The sequence below is a fragment of the Salvelinus alpinus genome, chromosome 35 (genome assembly GCF_045679555.1).
Source record: "Salvelinus alpinus chromosome 35, SLU_Salpinus.1, whole genome shotgun sequence".
NCBI classification, from domain to species: Eukaryota; Metazoa; Chordata; class Actinopteri; order Salmoniformes; family Salmonidae; genus Salvelinus; species Salvelinus alpinus.
In genome coordinates, this window is record NC_092120.1 from 17,335,059 (window position 1) to 17,352,855 (window position 17,797).

At 42.0% G+C, this 17,797-nt stretch overlaps 2 protein-coding genes and 1 long non-coding RNA gene across 3 annotated transcripts in view; 1 reads left to right on the forward strand and 2 right to left on the reverse strand.

Moving 5' to 3' along the window:
* Nucleotides 1-17,797, forward strand: part of LOC139564379 (uncharacterized) — a 247,644-nt gene that overhangs the window by 181,096 nt on the left and 48,751 nt on the right. The gene's annotated exons all lie outside the window — the stretch shown is intronic.
* LOC139564066 (probable U3 small nucleolar RNA-associated protein 11) lies at nt 5,169-7,415 on the reverse strand. Its single transcript, XM_071383283.1, has 6 exons — nt 7,368-7,415; nt 6,961-7,055; nt 6,829-6,839; nt 6,302-6,432; nt 5,982-6,092; nt 5,169-5,596 (listed from the first exon to the last, which is right to left on the reverse strand). The coding sequence occupies exons 1-6, from the start codon at nt 7,413-7,415 to the stop codon at nt 5,519-5,521; spliced, it is 474 nt and encodes a 157-aa protein (XP_071239384.1). The 3' UTR covers nt 5,169-5,518.
* LOC139564450 (probable U3 small nucleolar RNA-associated protein 11) lies at nt 6,302-8,907 on the reverse strand. Its single transcript, XM_071383981.1, has 6 exons — nt 8,753-8,907; nt 8,484-8,545; nt 7,892-7,960; nt 7,368-7,491; nt 6,961-7,055; nt 6,302-6,432 (listed from the first exon to the last, which is right to left on the reverse strand). Exons 1-4 carry the CDS (start codon nt 8,810-8,812, stop codon nt 7,422-7,424), a joined length of 261 nt encoding a protein of 86 aa, XP_071240082.1. The 5' UTR covers nt 8,813-8,907; the 3' UTR covers nt 6,302-6,432; nt 6,961-7,055; nt 7,368-7,421.

Here is a 17,797-nt window from a genome sequence, read left to right on the forward strand (position 1 = left end):
GCCGTTCATTTGTTTTGGCACGCCTCAACACCCCTCATTATCACCATCTATGCAAACATCCACTCACTTACAATACTGACTACACACACACACCATTGTTACTTGCATATAGTTGACTTTATTTAATAAAACTGTTTGTCATTTCATTATCTCCGCATTGTCTCCCTCTTCGTTACGGGCTACGAGCCGGTTCGTAACAGTAGGGTTAAAAGTGACTAGGCAATCAGGTTAGATAATAAACAGAATAGCAGCAGGGCATGTGAAGTGTGAAAGTGTGTCTGAGTGGCATAAATAAGCATGTGTGTGTGTTTTGTATGTGTGAGCGTGTGTATTCTATGTGTGTGTGTGTGAGTGTCAGTGTAGTATTTGTAAGTATGCATAGAGCCGGTACAAGAGAGTCAACACAAATAGTCCGGGCAGCCATTTGATTTACTGTTCAGCAATGTTATGGCTTGGGGGTTGAAGCGGTTCAGGGGCCTTTTGGTCTCAACCAGTTATTGAGACTAAAGGCCCTGCTACACTTTAGCCATCGGGTGTCTGGCGTTGTCACCAGCTGTCAGACATTGAGGAAATGCTTCCATTGAAATCAATAAAAGCTGCTTCACTGCCCATGTTGTGCTCGCGTTGTGTCACATCCAATGGCAGCCTCCAAGCTAAAGCCACCATTGGCCACACTGTAAAATCCCGGAGGGGTTTTCTTCCTCTCTAGCAACTGAGTTAGGAAGGACAACTGTAATTTTGTAGTGACTGGGTGTATTAATACACCATCCAAAGTGGAATTAATAACTTCATGCTCAAAGGGATAGGCAATGTCTGCTTTTTTTTTTTTACCCATCTACCAATAGGTGCCCTTCTTTAATGAGGCGTCGGAAAATCTTTGTTGTTGAATCTGTGTTAGAAATTCTCTGCTCGAGTGAAGGACCTTACAGATAATTATATGTGTGGGCGTACAGAGATCAGGTAGAAATTCAAAAATGATGTTAAACACCATGTGAGTCCATGCAACTTATTATGTGACTTGTTATGCAAATGATTACTCCTATTTAGGGTTGCCATAACAAAGGGGTTGAATACTTATTGACTCAATTCATTTCCCCTTTACATTTTTTATTAATTTGTGAAATATTTTATAAACATAACTCCAATTTGACATTATGGGGTTTATTGTGTGTAAGTCAGTGACGAAGGGTCTACATTCAATCATTTTAAATTCAGGCTGTAAAACAACAAAATGTGGAAAAAGTGTGTGAATACTTTCTGAAGGCACTGTAGCTAGCTACATTGACTAGCTAGGTTCACAATGTAAAAAGCAACTTGTGAAATTAGAGGATGATTTAGTACAACCACTAGCAACATTTGAATGAATATTTATGAAAAACTAACAAAGCTATTGTACTTACGCATAAATCGATGAATATGGTGCAGTAGAGTAAGGGAAAATAGAATAAAGAGGTTCTTCCCCTCTGCTCCTCTCTGCTTTCGAAACAACATGCTCTGTGTAGCAGGTAGAACGTCACATTGACACCAAACTGATGGCAAAGCAACGCTTATAGTGGAGTTGAAGTGTAAAGGGGCAATTCATTTTTTGGGTGTTGCATAACTTTGTTAATTAAATAAAAAAAAACTCATTATTAACATTGTGTTATTTATTCACTCAGGTTCCCTTTCTCTAATATGAGGTTTTGGTTGAAGATCTGAACATTCAGTGTCCAAATTATGCAAAAAAAGTGAAAAGAGGAAAACTTTTCACAGGTATAATGGCAGCTATAAAAACTGGACCAGTCAAACGTTTGGACACACCTACAGTGCCTTGCAAAAGTATTCATCCCCCTTCGCGTTTTTCCTATTTTGTTGCATTACAACCTGTAATTTAAATGGATTTATATTTTGGATTTCATGTAATGGACATAGACAAAATAGTCAAAATTGGTGAAGTGAAATTTAAAAAAAGAACTTGTTTCAATTTTTTTATTAAAAAACAGAAAAAAGTGATGCGTGCATATATATTCACCCCCTTTGCTATGAAGCCCCTAAATAAGATCTGGTGCAGCTAATTACCTTCAGATGTCACATAATTAGTTAAATAAAGTCCACCTGTGTGCAATCTAAGTATCACATGATCTCAGTATATACACACCTGTTCTGAAAGGCCCCAGAGTATGCAACACCATCAAGCAAGGGGCACCATGAAGACCAAGGAGATCACCAAACAGGCCAGGGACAAAGTTGTGGAGAAGTACAGATCAGGGTTGGGTTATAAAAAAATATCCAAAACTTTGAACATCCCACAGAGCACCATTAAATCCATTATTAAAAAAATGGAAAGAATATGGCACCACAACAAACCTGCCAAGAGAGGGCCGCCCACCAAAACTCACAGACCAGGCAAGGAGGGCATTAATCAGAAAGATAACAAAGAGGCCAAAGACAACCCTGAAGGAGCTGCAAAGCTCCGCAGCGGAGATTGGAGTATCTGTCCATAGGACCACTTTAAGCTGTACACTCCACAGAGCTGGGCTTTACGGAAGAGTGGCCAGAAAAAAGCTATTGCTTAAAGAAAAAAATAAGCAAACACGTTTGGTGTTTGCCAAAAGGCATGTGGGAGACTCCCCAAACATATGGAAGAAGGTACTCTGGTCAGATGTCAGATGATGACCAAAAAGCTAAATTTTAGTCTCAAGGAAAATGCTATGTCTGGCGCAAACCCAACATCTCACATCACCCCGAGAACACCATCCCCACAGTGAAGCATGGTGGTGGAAGAATCGTGCTGTGGGGATGTTTTTCCCCATCGGCAGGGACTGGGAAACTGGTCAGAATTGAAAGAATGATGGATGGCGCTAAATACAGGGAAATTCTTGAGGGAAACCGGTTTCAGTCTTCCAGAGATTTGAGACTGGGACGGAGGTTCACCTTCCAGCAGGACAATGACCCTAAGCATACTGCTAAAGCAACACTCGAGTGGTTTAAGGGGAAACATTTAAATGTCTTGGAATGGCCTAGTCAAAGCCCAAATAAAATTTATATTTGAGATTCTTCAAAGTAGCCACCCTTTGCCTTGATGACAGCTTTGCACTCTTGGCATTCTCTCAACCAACTTCCCCCTGGAATGCTTTTCCAACAGTCTTGAAGGAGATCCCACATATGCTGAGCACTTGTTGGCTGCTTTTCCTTCACTCTGCGGTCCAACTCATCCCAAACCATCTCAGTTGGGTTGAGGTCGGGTGATTGTGGAGGCCAGGTCATCTAATGCAGTACTCCATCACTCTCCTTCTTGGTCAAATAGCCCTTACACAGCCTGGAGGTATGTTGGCTCATTGTCCTATTGAAAAACAAATGATAGTCCCACTAAGCTCAAAGGAGATGGGATGGCGTATCGCTGCAGAATGTTGTGGTAGCCATGCTGGTTAAGTGTGCCTTGAATTCTAAATAAATCACTGACAGTGTCACCAGCAAAGCACCTCCACACATGCGGAGATCATCCTTTCACCTACTCTGCATCTCACAAAGAGACGGCGGTTGGAACCAAAAATCTCAAATTTGGATTTACACCGGTCTAATATCCATTGCTTGTGTTTCTTGGCCCAAGCAAGTCTCTTCTTCTTATTGGTGTATCTTCGTAGGGGTTTCTTTGCATCAATTCAACCATGAAGGCCTGGTGCACGCAGTCTCCTCTGAACAGTTGATGTTGAGATGTGTCTGTTACTTGAACTCTGTGAAGCATTTATTTGGGCTGGAATTTCTGAGGCTGGTAACTCTAATGAACTTATCCTCTGCAGCAGAGGTAACTCTGGGTTTTCCATTCCTGTGGCTGTCCTCATGAGAGCCAGTTTCATCATAGCGCTTGATGGTTTTTAAGACTGCACTTGAATAAACTTGACTGATCTTCATGTCTTAAAGTAATGATGGACTGTCATTTCTCTTTGCCTATTAGATCTGTTCTTACCATAACATGGACTTGGTCTTTTTCCAAATAGTGCCATCTTCTGTATACCACCCCTACCTTGTCACAACACAACTGATTGACTCAAACGCATTAAGGAAAGAAATTCCACAAATTAACAAGGCACACCTGTTAATTGAAATGCATTCCAGGTGACTACCTCATGAAGCTGGTTGAGAGAATGTCAAGTGTGCAAAGCTGTCAAGGCAAAGGGCGGCTACTTTGAAGAACCTAAAATATATTTTGATTTGTTTAACACTTTTTTGGTTACTACATGATTCCATGTGTTATTTTATAGTTATGTCTTCACTATTATTCTACAATGTAGTACATTTTAAAAAATAAAGAAAAACCCTGGAATGATTAAGTGCGTCCAAACTTTCGACTGGTACTGTATATCAATGTCAATTCTGATTAGTCTTATGTTATGTAGATCATAATTGGTCTTTAAACGACGCAAAGAAAATACTAACCACACTATAACGTTCTTGAATTGAGCAGTCCTGAGCGGCGAGAGCAAGTTAAGCACAACTGTACTTACTTCAAATCTTCCATCTAGACCCTCTGCCAAAATAAAGGAAACACCAAAATAAAGTGTCTTAATAGGGCGTTGGGATACCATGCTCCAGAACAGCTTCAGCACACCTCGTCATAGATTCTACAAGTGCCTGGAATTCTATTGGAGGGATGCGACACCATTCTTCAACAAGAATTTCTATAATTTTGTGTTTTGGTGATGGTGATGTAGAGCACCGTCTCAGGCGCCGCTCCAGAATCTCCCATAAGTGTTCAACTGGGTTGAGAACGGGTGACAGACGGCCATGGCATATGGGTTACATAGTGTTCATGTTCTTCAAACCATTCAGTGACCACTTGTGCACGGGGGCATTGTCAGCCTATGGCGGCATAGCCATGGTAGCCAAAATAATGCCCAGAATAATGGCGTGCCGAGTATTTTTATACATGACCTTAAGAATGATGGGATGTTAATTGCTCAATAAAATCAGGAACCACACCTGTGTGAAAGCACCAGCTTTCCATATACTTCGTATCCTTTATATTTACTCAAGTGTTTCCATTATTTTGGCAGTTACCTGTACATTGATGAAGTACACTAGTGCCATCTACTGGTAGTATAACTGAACAGCATGAGATTGATAAATACTCATATGAACCTAAAAAAAAGACATTTGGCATAGACATATACAATATTGAGGCTTAGAAATTTGTCTCAAAACAATTTATTCATACAATAAAACTTATATCCTTTGATAAATATGTACAAAAACTAATTGCTGCAACCATAGAGATCAATCTATGTCTCCAACAACAATTGAGAGGTTATTCCCTGACCATTTCACTAGTCCATATCCACATGAATTGCAATAGGAAAACCAAAGTTCCCATTACATTTACATTTAAGTCATTTAGCAGACGCTCTTATCCAGAGCGACTTACAAATGCTCTACCAACTGAGCCACACGGGACCACTGTCCGATGGAGACCGAATGGTGATTGTATAACAGGCCACAGAAATGTCTGGTTGATGATGCGTTTCCTGTTCAAAGAGGTTTCTCATCGCTTCCTCTTAGCTTCAAACTTGTAGACGGCAGAGGCATTGACCGTCTCTTTGCTCACCTTCACGTTCTTATCCTGGACAGAGAGGAGACACCATAGAGATGGTAATACTGTTGAACATTCTATTGTTTAGTGTGTCACCGTATTCTGGGGGAGACACACAAGCACAACGAGGATCAAAGAAACCTCCTCTATAGTTAACAAGCAGGCTGTTCTTTCTAGAAGTAGATGCCCCCTTTGGGACAGTGGATAGAATTGGATGAATTAGAACAGAACCCAATTGAAAAGCCTAGAATTAAGCACAACTTGTCCACCAGAGGGAGGAAATGTACCTTTGGCTTTGCTAACATGTGACACGCTTAGAAATACCCCATCGATACAAAATCCATGTCTTCCCAACCACCGTCTTAAGCATTACGAATCATTAAGCTTCTACGGCTTGCAGTCATCCCCTACTCACGTGTAGGTCTTTGCGGGTCTGGATCTTCTGGCCAATGACAAACATCTTCTTCTCCCGGTCAATCCGCTGGGACAAGATCTTATACTGGTGCTTCCTCTGTCTGGCCAACTTCTGCAGAGAGGAAAACAAACAAAAACATCAATACATGTAACAGAGAAATACTCTGTAGGGAGTTGAATAACCACACCATCATCATTTATGCTAACAAAGGCCTTGAATGAAAGACTGGAATGGTCTAAAATGTGCAAACTCTACCCACCCCGGTGCCCTGGGTGAGCTAAAACGAATGTACCCATTGCTGAGGGACAGTCCTGACTGACCTTTATACTGAGAGGCTCCACGGCACCCTGGATGGTGTTGCTCTCCAGCGTATGGAGGGTGGGCCGGTTGTACACTCTGTCCACCAGCTCAGGAGCTGTATCCAGGTGGCTGGCCAAGTCAAAGTCTGCTACTGTGGTGGAACACAAAACCAGGAGAAATCAGGGCTCTGTCAGTTTCAGATGGTCGTTAAAAACAATCTTCAGTTAAAAGAAAGATTCACCCACTTTGAATGTTCTATCATATTTGTGCATCTCTGTGAGATGTTATATCGATTCCCAAGGTCATTTCATGTTTTCATGTGTATCTGAGCTATTTGCCATTCAAGCAGGCAGAGATACAGCCGCTGGATCAGACATTTTTCCTTTAACTATTCATAAAGCGTCTCAGATTGAGAGTGCTGATCTAGGATCAGTTTGGCTTTTTACATTGTAATGAATTACATTACAAGGACAGGGGGACCTGATCCTAGATCGGCTCTCCTATTCTTAGACGCTTTATGAATATGGGCCCTAATACCTTGGTGTACAAGAAGAATGTCTGTATGCATGACAAAAGTGGGAGTTAATGGCCTTCTGTATGACATATCCAATGCAATACTACAAAATAACACTGCGCAGTGTGCATATACTTTGGTGTTTGTATTAATGTATTCCTCTACCTTTTTTGCTTCGAGTCCACGTCGAAGGTGTGCCCGTTTTCCTGTTTGCCGTCAGCGTCCAGGAGATGGAGTTCCGATTTCAACCTCTCAATGTTCTGAAGGCAATTCAAAACACTTAAGCCGGCACTTTCACCACTGTATACCACCATTGACAACTTCAGTGACTGAACTGAGTGAGTACAAGAAAGCCACAGTCTGCATGTTGCACCCCACGGGATCAATTGTTGTTCAATTGCTTTTCATAGGCTCTTAAATGGTGCTGACTGGCATAGATTCCCTCACAATTTCACACTGTACATATTCACAGGCCATTAATTTATCTATTCATACAGCTAAAAGGAAATGAGGTCATTCAAGAACATAAGGAACCGTTTATTCCAGTTTACAAGGCACCAGTGAGCTCTTACCTTGCCCTCAGCCACTCTGTTCATCTCCACATATCTGATATCCTGCATTCCTCATCACCTTCCTCTGTTCCTCTGTATTCTCCTCTTCTGTTCCTTTAGCCTTATTCGACACATGCACTCCATCCTTTCAGAACACAAGAGGACCAGAGATGAGAGGGGATTTTATTATCAGACTGCAGAAATGGCACAACCATTAATAAATCATGTTTTGGATGGAAGCAAGGATGAAATATGGACATGGTAAAACAGTCAAACATGAAATGACCATATATAGGCTAGCTATTGTATTAGCCCGAGTGTCAGTCTGTTTGTGCCATCATGCCAACTGATTATCACGCTTGACAATAAGCAATAGAGTTGGCAAGTGCACAAAAAGATCTGGGACCTGGCTACTCTTGTATAACCTGGTCCCAGACCTGTGCGGTCTTACTCCATTGTGTTTGGCTTGACAATGACCAGAGGAGTTGACAAGACAGCACAGACCTGGGGCCAGGCTAAGTAACATCCCCTGAGTGATGACTTACTCATCAGGGTTCTTGTCCAAGGCTTTTTTACACAAAGCAGCAAGGGTGTTCTGTTTCTTGTGGTAGTCACTGAAAATATCCAAACAAAAGGGTATAAGATCAGCAACCAAATCACATCTGTACATGGACCACACATAGTTAGCTGTGTAGCACATGTGACAGTTCAGCAAAAGTGAATATGGGGTGGGTATAATTTGTGTAACTTTCCAACAGGACTCTGTTCCAAAAACTTTGTAAATAACAAAGTTGCCAACAAACAACACATATAAAGTTGTATAGCGGCCGAATAAGATACCGGGTAGGGAGCGGGCTATTTCATATTTTTTTTCACTCACCACGTTTATTCCGAAAAATTTCTGTCCTCACTCTGGTAGCCTATGGACAAACATTAAGAATAAGCTACGTGGTGAGTTGATGCCTATTCGGCAGCTAGTTAGCTAGGTGAATTGATCGTGCTACTTTGTATGCGTTGTTTGTTAGCATCCTTGTACTTTACAACGTTTTTGGAACAGATTCCTGTTGGAACGTTACACAAATTATACCCACCCGTGAATAAGTGTTAATAGAATATCCATGAATTAGATTGACTTACTCTGCACGAAGTTTGTAATCTTTCTTCTTTTCAAGATGTCCCAGATGTTTTCGAAAACCAGGCTGTGGCACAAAATGAAACAGATTATTAGTTAGTTAACGTTAGTTATTACAGTAGGCAACAGGAACCAAATGCACATTGTCGTTAGCAGCATAATGCTACATGTCAACAACCACCAATCACACCAGTCAATACTTTACACATTGGTAGCTAAACGAACAATAGCATTGCTTCATGGAAAGCTAACGTAACAACTATCTCATCCTTACCTGGGATCTTTCTTTGTGATTTTTTTGTTGGGACTTCAATGCCTTTCTAAACGATGACATAGTGACAATTTTCAAAGTAAAAAATCAATCAACTGTCTGGCTACTACAAAGCCAAGATGCAAATGCCTCAAAATGCTTCCTTCATAAAACACGTGAGTATACAGGAAGCGCTACTTCACTTTTCAGTTAAGAAGATTCGCTATTTCTTCTCTCCGCCGGCTACCATATGTAGCACAAATCAACCCAATGATATCATGGTGAGCTCTCTTGATGTTATGGTGGGTGAAATTAGTGATGACGGAATATTAATATATGTTTAGAATTTCCGTTAGTGTCATTATTCATATCAACAAAATACACAACATCAAACTTTTGTTGACATTATCAGATGTGGTTGTTGCAATATTCGCAATTAAACAGCAGGTGACAATGTTGCACACATTTTGACAATTACCCAGGCACTCCTGCCCTGATGTTGAAGGTACTATGTGATAGGTATTTGGGTATGATGATGAGTCAGGCTCCTGTAAGTGTCACCTTTCTGATGTTGAATGTCCTAACAAAGATGATATAACTAACCCCTTGGTCCTAAGGCCTACTTTCTAGTATTCAGCAGAATATGCACACTAAACTGAGGGGCTTAAAATATATATTATAATGCTATTATGCGTGTATATTGTTATTAATGTCAATTTTCAGGGTGAATTTAAAAAGTAGCTTTAACTTCTGTTGATGTGAGGATAATCAAATAAAAATCAGGGATAAGACAACCAAATAAGCCATTCAGCCCAGTAAATCCTTAAAGTTTTATTGTGTTGAAAGTTTTACATCAAATGTTTGACTGTGGCTTTAAAATATAAACTTTGGCAATCTTTCTTCAAGCAGACCAAGGCAGATGCCAACATCCTGCTACAGAGACACTAAGCACACATCACCACATTAGCTTTATATGGACTTTTTAAGCATCCAACACTGGGATTGTCCTGTCTGGTCTGTTCTGTTTCATGCTGCACAATGCCAGGCTTGGAACAAGGAAGAGCTCCATAACAAACCCAGATCACTGCACTAGTCAGTTTATATGTCTTGGCCGCAGTTTTGATGCTCCAAATTACTTTGGTCACTGTAATGAAGGCCTGCCTTTGCCAAAGAAGTTGTTTAACACTAACATATAATATGTTTGTGTTTTTCCAACATGAGTTCTTTATGTTTCCTGCTGGGGTCCAGACCCACATTATGATTCATATCCAAATCAATGGTTTCAAATAACCTCAGTGACAAATGCCTTTGTTGATGGACACCTGAGTAGATCTGTCTCCTCCCATTTTTACTCTCACGTTCCCCTGGCCATGTTTCCGTTTATAATGTGGGAAACATGGGAAAATAGGTAATATACAGTATCAGTCAAAAGTTTGGCCACACCTACTCATTCAAGTGTTTTTTCTTTATTTGTACTATTTCCTACATTGTGGATTAATAGTACTGACATCTTTGCACACTCTTGGCATTCTCTCAACCAGCTTCATGAGGAATGCTTTTCCAACACTCTTGAAGGAGATCCCACATATGCTGAGCACTTGTTGGCTGCCTTTCCTTCACTCTGTGGTCCAACTCATCTTAAACAATCTCAATTGGGTTGAGGTTGGGTGATTGTGGAGGCCAGGTCATCTGATGCAGCACCATCATTCTCCTTCTTGGTCAAGTAGTCCTTACACATCCTGGAGGTGTGTTGGGTCATTGTCCTGTAAAAAAACAAATGATAGTCCCACTAAGCGCAAACCAGATGGGATGGCGTATCGCTGCAGAATGCTGTGGTAGCCATGCTGGTTAAGTATGCCTTGAATTCTAAATAAATCACTGACAGTGTCACCAGCAAAGCACCCCCACACCATTGCACCTCCTCCTCCATGCATCATGGTGGGAACCACACATGCAGGTCATCATCAAATTTGGACTCATCAGACCAAAGGACAGATTTCCACTGGTTTAATGTCGATTGCTCGTGTCTCTTGGCCCAAACAAGTCTCTTCTTGATAGTTGTATTTTAGTAATGATTTCTTTGCAGAAATTCAACCATGAAGGCCTGATTTACGCAGTCTCCTCTGAACAGTTGATTTTGAGATGTGTCTGTTACTTGAACTCTGTGAAGCATTTATTTGGGCTGCAATCTGAGGTGCAGTTAACTCTAATGAACTTATCTTCTGCAGCAGAGGTAACTCTGGGTCTTCCTTTCCTGTGGTGGTCCTTTTCCGGATTGACTGACTTTCATGTCCTAAAGTAATGATGGACTGTCGTTTTTCTTTGCTTATTTGAGCTGTTCTTGCTGTAATATGGACTTGGTCTTTTACCAAATAGGGCTATCTTCTGTATATTACCCCTACCTTGTCATAACACCAGTGATTGGCTCAAAATAAATTCCGCAAATTAACGTTTAACAAGGCACACCTGTTAATTGAAATGCATTCCAGGTGACTACCTCATGAAGCCGGTTGAGAGAATGCCAAGAATGTGCAAAGCTGTCATTAAAGCAAAGGGTGGCTACTTTGAAGAATCTCAAATGTAAAATATATTTTGATTTTTTTAACCCTTTTTTTGTTACTACATGATTCCATATGTGTTATTTGATAGTTTTGATGTCTTCACTATTATTCTTCCATGTAGAAAATAGTACAAATAAAGAAAAACCCTTGAATGAGTAGGTTTGTCCAAACTTTTGACTGGTACTTTATGTCAAAACATGTGGGGCCACAGTGCATGAACCAGAACCATGTCGGAAATTACACACTCCCCATCTCTCTAGGACAAAAATAGTTATTTTTCATACATTCCATATACTGTCACGTGCATCGAAAGCATGCTCTTCTCCTCAGTGACGTGGTTTCATGGCCACAGTATTCCATGGAGAGGATAAGGGGGTCACAACACCTCCTTGGGGAACACCGCTCTCTCTTGCTCCACTTCCTGATACAATAATCCAAGGAGAGACCAGGCAAAGCCACAGTGGCACCAGGTCCCTAATCCCTAATCTCACGTAAACTCTCGCTTTGGGAATGCTGTGGAAAAAGCTCAAGAAGGAAGAGGGATATTGCACTATTCCACAAACCATTTTTTTTCTGGGTCGCACTCTCTGTGCTCTGTTCCCAATGACCACAAAGAATGTGTTTAATATGTGTAAGATTTGCCCAGCGAGCAGAATATTCTGCGGGTGATGAAGAAACCTCTGAATTGGTTCAGTGTTTCCACATTATGTCACCCACTTGTTTTTCATTTTCATCTCTAATGACCCTACTGTTCGGGGTCCGCCTCGGGGCCACTGTGATATACTAGCCCACTAACATGAGTCTAATTACCAAAACACAGACAGCACTTCAGGATTTACGGGTTAAATAATGTCTGCGTAGATTCGGACTAATCAGCACTTATTGTAAGGGCTAAATAGTAGAATGAAGATTGTGAGTCATAACATGTCGATCCTAGAGTGGGAGGACAAGAGCATTCGCCAACGGTCAGGGATTTCGGAATACCCTTATGGTGGCAGATCTATGTCCTGTTTGATTTTTAATATGACCCTGTAAAAATAACAGCAGTGACATAAGCATGCTGGACAGTGGCTGAGTTCAGGACTCTGGTCCTGTCTCCGCTGGCCCTGACCATTGCAGGGCCTTTTTTACAGCAGGCCGACCCCGTCAGAAAGGTCCTTGAAAGGAGTTCCTCAGTGTGGTCCCAGATCTGTTTGTGCTGTCTTGCGGGCTCCATTGTCACGCCAATGACCATAGAATTTGGCAAACAACCCAAACAGATCTGGGACCAGGTTAGGAGTTTAACATTTTAGTCCCCCAACCAAGACCACAGTATTTTCCCAGTGCAATTACATTAAGTTTCTATGAGGAGACACAGCCTCTAAGACATATAGTGCGAGACGTAGCATTCTTCCTGTCTTTTCTCCCCGTCTCCCCCTCTGTTCCTCGAGAGCCAGCAACAGTGAGTGCACCCCTGAACGTGATTCCCACCCTCACTCTCCGACCGCAAAATTCCTATAACACGTAAATCGTCTACAATTAACTGTTAAGTCTGCTGCTTAATTTCTCTGCTTGAGGTTTTGGTCTATATTAGTGGATTACCTGTTTTATTATGGAGCCTCAGAGTGAGGTAGAGTGGGTGGTGGATGCTGTAAGTCTCCAAAATATGTCTGCAATCCTGAGGTTAAGACAGTTCATCTCAGGCTTCAGCTCAAGCTGCTGTGAGCTCTAGGCCTGGGGTTTTCTTATTGTCTTCTACTTATGCATAGCCCTACATTTAATTTTTGGACAAGCAACCAATTGGATATTGCGTTTGGACAAGCAACCACCACTTCTTTGACGTGGTCAAATATATGTGGTCTTAGACGTGGTGTATAGATAGCTACTCTAGCCTATGGTGACCCATTATGGCTAACTCTCTTGGCAGATGAGACAACACCCTTCAGAAATTAACATTAAATTTTTTTGTGACGTTTTGTTTGGCACATTACATGACAGTCACCTGGCTGAACTCATAACAGGTCATACCAGGTCGGCATTTCGAACCGCATCTAAATCTGATTCTAAATTGAATCTAAAACTCTAACTCTACATCAAAGGTCAAAATGTGTCCTGACAGTACTGGAAAATTGGCACTCGTGTTATTTTTTCTGTGACGGTTCTCAACCCGACACCCCACACACACACAAACACGACAGGCTGGGTGCAGAACAGGGTCAGCCGCAAAGCAACACCCCTGGAGCAGTTTGGGGGATAATGCCTTGCTCAAGGGCACAATGGCTGTACAATTGGTGGTACCTGAGATAAATGCCAACCTCCGATTGCCAACTTACTCCATATTTTTCCCATCAGCACTGGTAACCCCCCCCCATCAGGAAATTATATCTCTAGAGTCATAGGGCTTCAATTAACCTCTGTGCTTGTTTTCCAAAATTGAGACAGAGAGTTGTTCTGTGTTGGGGTATAATATGGATCTCAACATCTCTAGGAAGAAGATCACTTTTTCCCTGTGTGAATAGAGCTGCTTCTATTCTCTAATTTGTTGTGCAGGACTGACAAGCTTCCACTTCGGTGTGTAAAATAAGCATTTATAATTAGGGGAGTGAGGTGTTGAGAGGTCCTGACAGTATCAGAGACCACACTCTTCCAATTGTCTTGCCTTTGAACCGTGAAGACTGAGGAGTCTCACATGTCTTAGGAAACATGTGAAGAATCCTTGTTCGTCAACCCTCATCCTTATAAGAAATGAGGCACAATAGTTCTTTCCATAAGGTTTTGCAACCCATGATGCAGGTTGCAAAATATGAATAGGATTTCTAATATGGTGTACATCACATACGTGTCTTCTTTACCACATTAAATACATTACACTGAATCTAACAGTAACATAATCCAAATCAAATCAAATTGTATTAGTTACATGCGCCGAATACAACAGGTATAGACTTTACAGTGAAATGCTTACAAGCCCCTAACCGACAGTGCAGTTCCCAAAAAATACGGATAAGAATAAGAGATAAAAGTAACAAGTAATTAAAGAGGAGCAGTAAAAAATAACAATATATACAGGGGGGTGCCAGTACAGAGTCAATGTGTGGGGGCACCGGTTAGTTGAGGTAGTATCTACATGTAGGTAGAGTTAATTAAAGTGACTATGCATAGATGACAACAGAGAGTGGCAGTGGTGTGGAGAGGGGAGGAAGGGGTGGCAATGTGAATAGTCTGGGTTGACATTTGACTAGATGTTCAGAAGTCTTATGGGTTGGGGGGTAGAAGCTGTTTAGAAGCCTCTTGGACCCAGACTTGGCGCTTGCCGTGTGGTAGCTGAGAGAACAGTCTATGACTAGGGTGGCTGGAGTCTTTGACAATTTTCAGGGCCTTCCTCTGACACCACCTGGTATAGAGGTCCTGGATAGCAGGAAGCTTGGCCCCAGTGATGTACTGGGCCGTTCACACTACCCTCTGTAGTGCCTTGCGGTCGGAGGCCGAGCAGTTGCCATACCAGGCAGTGATGCAACCAGTCAGGATGCTCTCGATGGTGCAGCTGTAGAACCTTTTGCGGATCTGAGGACCCATGCCAAATCTTTTCAGTCTCCTGAGCGGGAATAGGTTTTGTCGTTCCCACTTCACAACTGTCATGGTGTGCTTGGACCATGTTAGTTTGTTGGGGATGTGGACACCAAGGAACTTGAAGCTCTCAACCTGCTCCACTGCAGCCCCGTCGATGAGAATGGGGGCATGCTCGGTCCTCTTTTTCCTGTAGTCCACAATCATACACACTCTTGCTTCAATGTCAAGACCATATCCACCCAGTTACTTTTCCCAACTACACAATCTTGTTTTCCATTTATGTACATTGATGATTTCGAGGCAGCAATCAAAACCCTTTCTTTTTAAAGTTGCTTTTAAGAATAATCAAAGCAGTGCTCAAAACTATTTCCTCATTCCTTTTTTTATTAATATTTGAAAACATTGATTTATTTTATCACATCCATCTTTTTCTTGACCAAGTCCTCAGTGAACTGGTACTGTTGGCACCCAGTTGGCACTCATGCCTAGTTATGTAAAGAGGGTTTGGGCTGAGTGCAGAAGCACATGAAATGGTGATCTGCTAGAGCTAGCCTAGGCACTTGTCTCCGTGTAGTCTAAATAAAATGTGACGATCAAAACACACCTGTTCAGACCAGAACAATACCATGGTGTAGGGTGATGCATGTGTCAACATCATGTTCTACAGGCTCAGCACAGCCTGCTGATGAAACACTTGGATTAACCTCTCCACTACTCCAGGGAGTGTATAAAAAAAGCTTATAGAAGTGCTGATCTAGGATCAGGTACCTTCATTTCCTTATAATCTTATTCATTATTATCTAAATGGCCAAACTGATCCTAGATCAGCACTTCTACTCAGAGACACGTTTTGCATCACCAGATCTCAGGTGAGTATTTAATTGCTACTCCAAGGACATACAGCTGTTGACATTTCTATTCAGAACGTTCCCTCTTGTTGACTCATATAGTCAAGATGTGACAAATGGAAAAAAGAGGAGAACAGAAGACGAAGCGAAACAGGAAGTGAGATAATTACCCATATTGGGGCAAAGTGCGCCGGATAGATCATGCCTGAGTTAAGAGAAAGAACAACTGTGCAGTTTTGGGAAAATAAGAGAAAGTACTGACACTGGTCACACAAATACATCCACACATATAGGTTTCAGTTTAACACGTGTAAAATCTATCAATAAACTTACAACAACAAAAAACGCAATGAAAGAATGACCAAAGGATATGAAAGCAATACCAATCCCGGAGGGCCTATTATGCACTTGTTGACAACATTGGATGAACTCTACGCTATGGCAATTCATGTCCATAACACAACACTATACAGTAGTAGGCTTACTGTCCATATTGTTGTGCACGTTTGTATGTCAGTGTTGTGTTTAATAACCTAGTTCTACCTGTTGTCTGTTATCCCCACCTACCTGTCATGTGTGTCTAGCAAAATAATGATATCAGCTGTAGCCTTTATTTCCATTAAGTTATTTTTGTGAGAACTTGCATCTGTGTAAGGTGTGAATATACTTTGTTATCAGCAAAAACAACTTTATCACTGTCAATCAACTTCTTCACTCAATAGTTGCCTAAAATATATATGTATGCAAATATAGGCAAATCCATCAACACTACATGTCTATTCATGTAGTGTCAGGTGACATTGGAGCAAACAGTCTGGAGTTCAAATTTGATGTAAACTGGGGGAGTAGGCCCCACTGAGGAAGCGCTACTATAATATGGCCTACATAATGGTTGGGCAACCTTGATGCTCACTTGAGTGGGTTGAGTCACTGACGTGATCTTCCTGTCTGGGTTGGCGCCCCCCCCCCCCCTTGGGTTGTGCCGTGGCGGAGATCTTTGTGGGCTATACTCGGCCTTGTCTCAGGATGGTAAGTTGGTGGTTGAAGCTATCCCTCTAGTGGTGTGGGGGCTGTGCTTTGGCAAAGTGGGTGGGGTTATATCCTTCCTGTTTGGCCCTGTCTGGGGGTATCATCGGATGGGGCCACAGTGTCTCCTGACTCCTCCTGTCTCAGCCTCCAGTATTTATGCTGCAGTAGTTTATGTGTCGGGGGGCTAGGGTCAGTTTGTTATATCTGGTGTACTTCTCCTGTCTTATCCGGTGTCCTGTGTGAATTTAAGTATGGTCTCTCTAATTCTCTCTTTCTTTCTCTCTCTCGGAGGACCTGAGCCCTAGGACCATGCCTCAGGACTACCTGGCACGATGACTCCTTGCTGTCCCCAGTCCACCTGGCCGTGCTGCTGCTCCAGTTTCAACTGTTCTGCCTGCGGCTATGGAACCCTGACCTGTTCACCGGACGTGCTATCTGTCCCAGACCTGCTGTTTTCAACTCTCTAGAGACAGCAGGAGCGGTAGAGATACTCTTAATGATCGGCTATGAAAAGCCAACTGACATTTACAACTGAGGTGCTGACTTGCTGCACCCTCGACAACTACTGTGATTATTATTATTTGACCATGCTGGTCATTTATGAACATTTGAACATCTTGGCCATGTTCTGTTATAATCTCCACCCGGCACAGCCAGAAGAGGACTGGCCACCCCTCATAGCCTGGTTCCTCTCTAGGTTTCTTCCTAGGTTCTGGCCTTTCTAGGGAGTTTTTCCTAGCCACCGTGCTTCTACACCTGCATTGCCTGCTATTTGGGGTTTTAGGCTGGGTTTCTGTACAGCACTTTGAGATATCAGCTGATGTAAGAAGGGCTATATAAATACATTTGATTTGATTTGGGGGCCACAAAACATCTGAATTTATCAGGAGGGGCAGCAGTGGCTCTGTGTACCCACATTTAATATATCTGAGTGAGAGTGACTAAGCAGATCAATGGGGATTCTGGTCAGTAATTCAACCATTATTAATACAAGTTTGGATAGCTGTCTAGACTAACTACCAATCATAAAAAATGTTAGCTGACATGGGCTACTTGAGTGACTGTCAGTGACTGACATAACA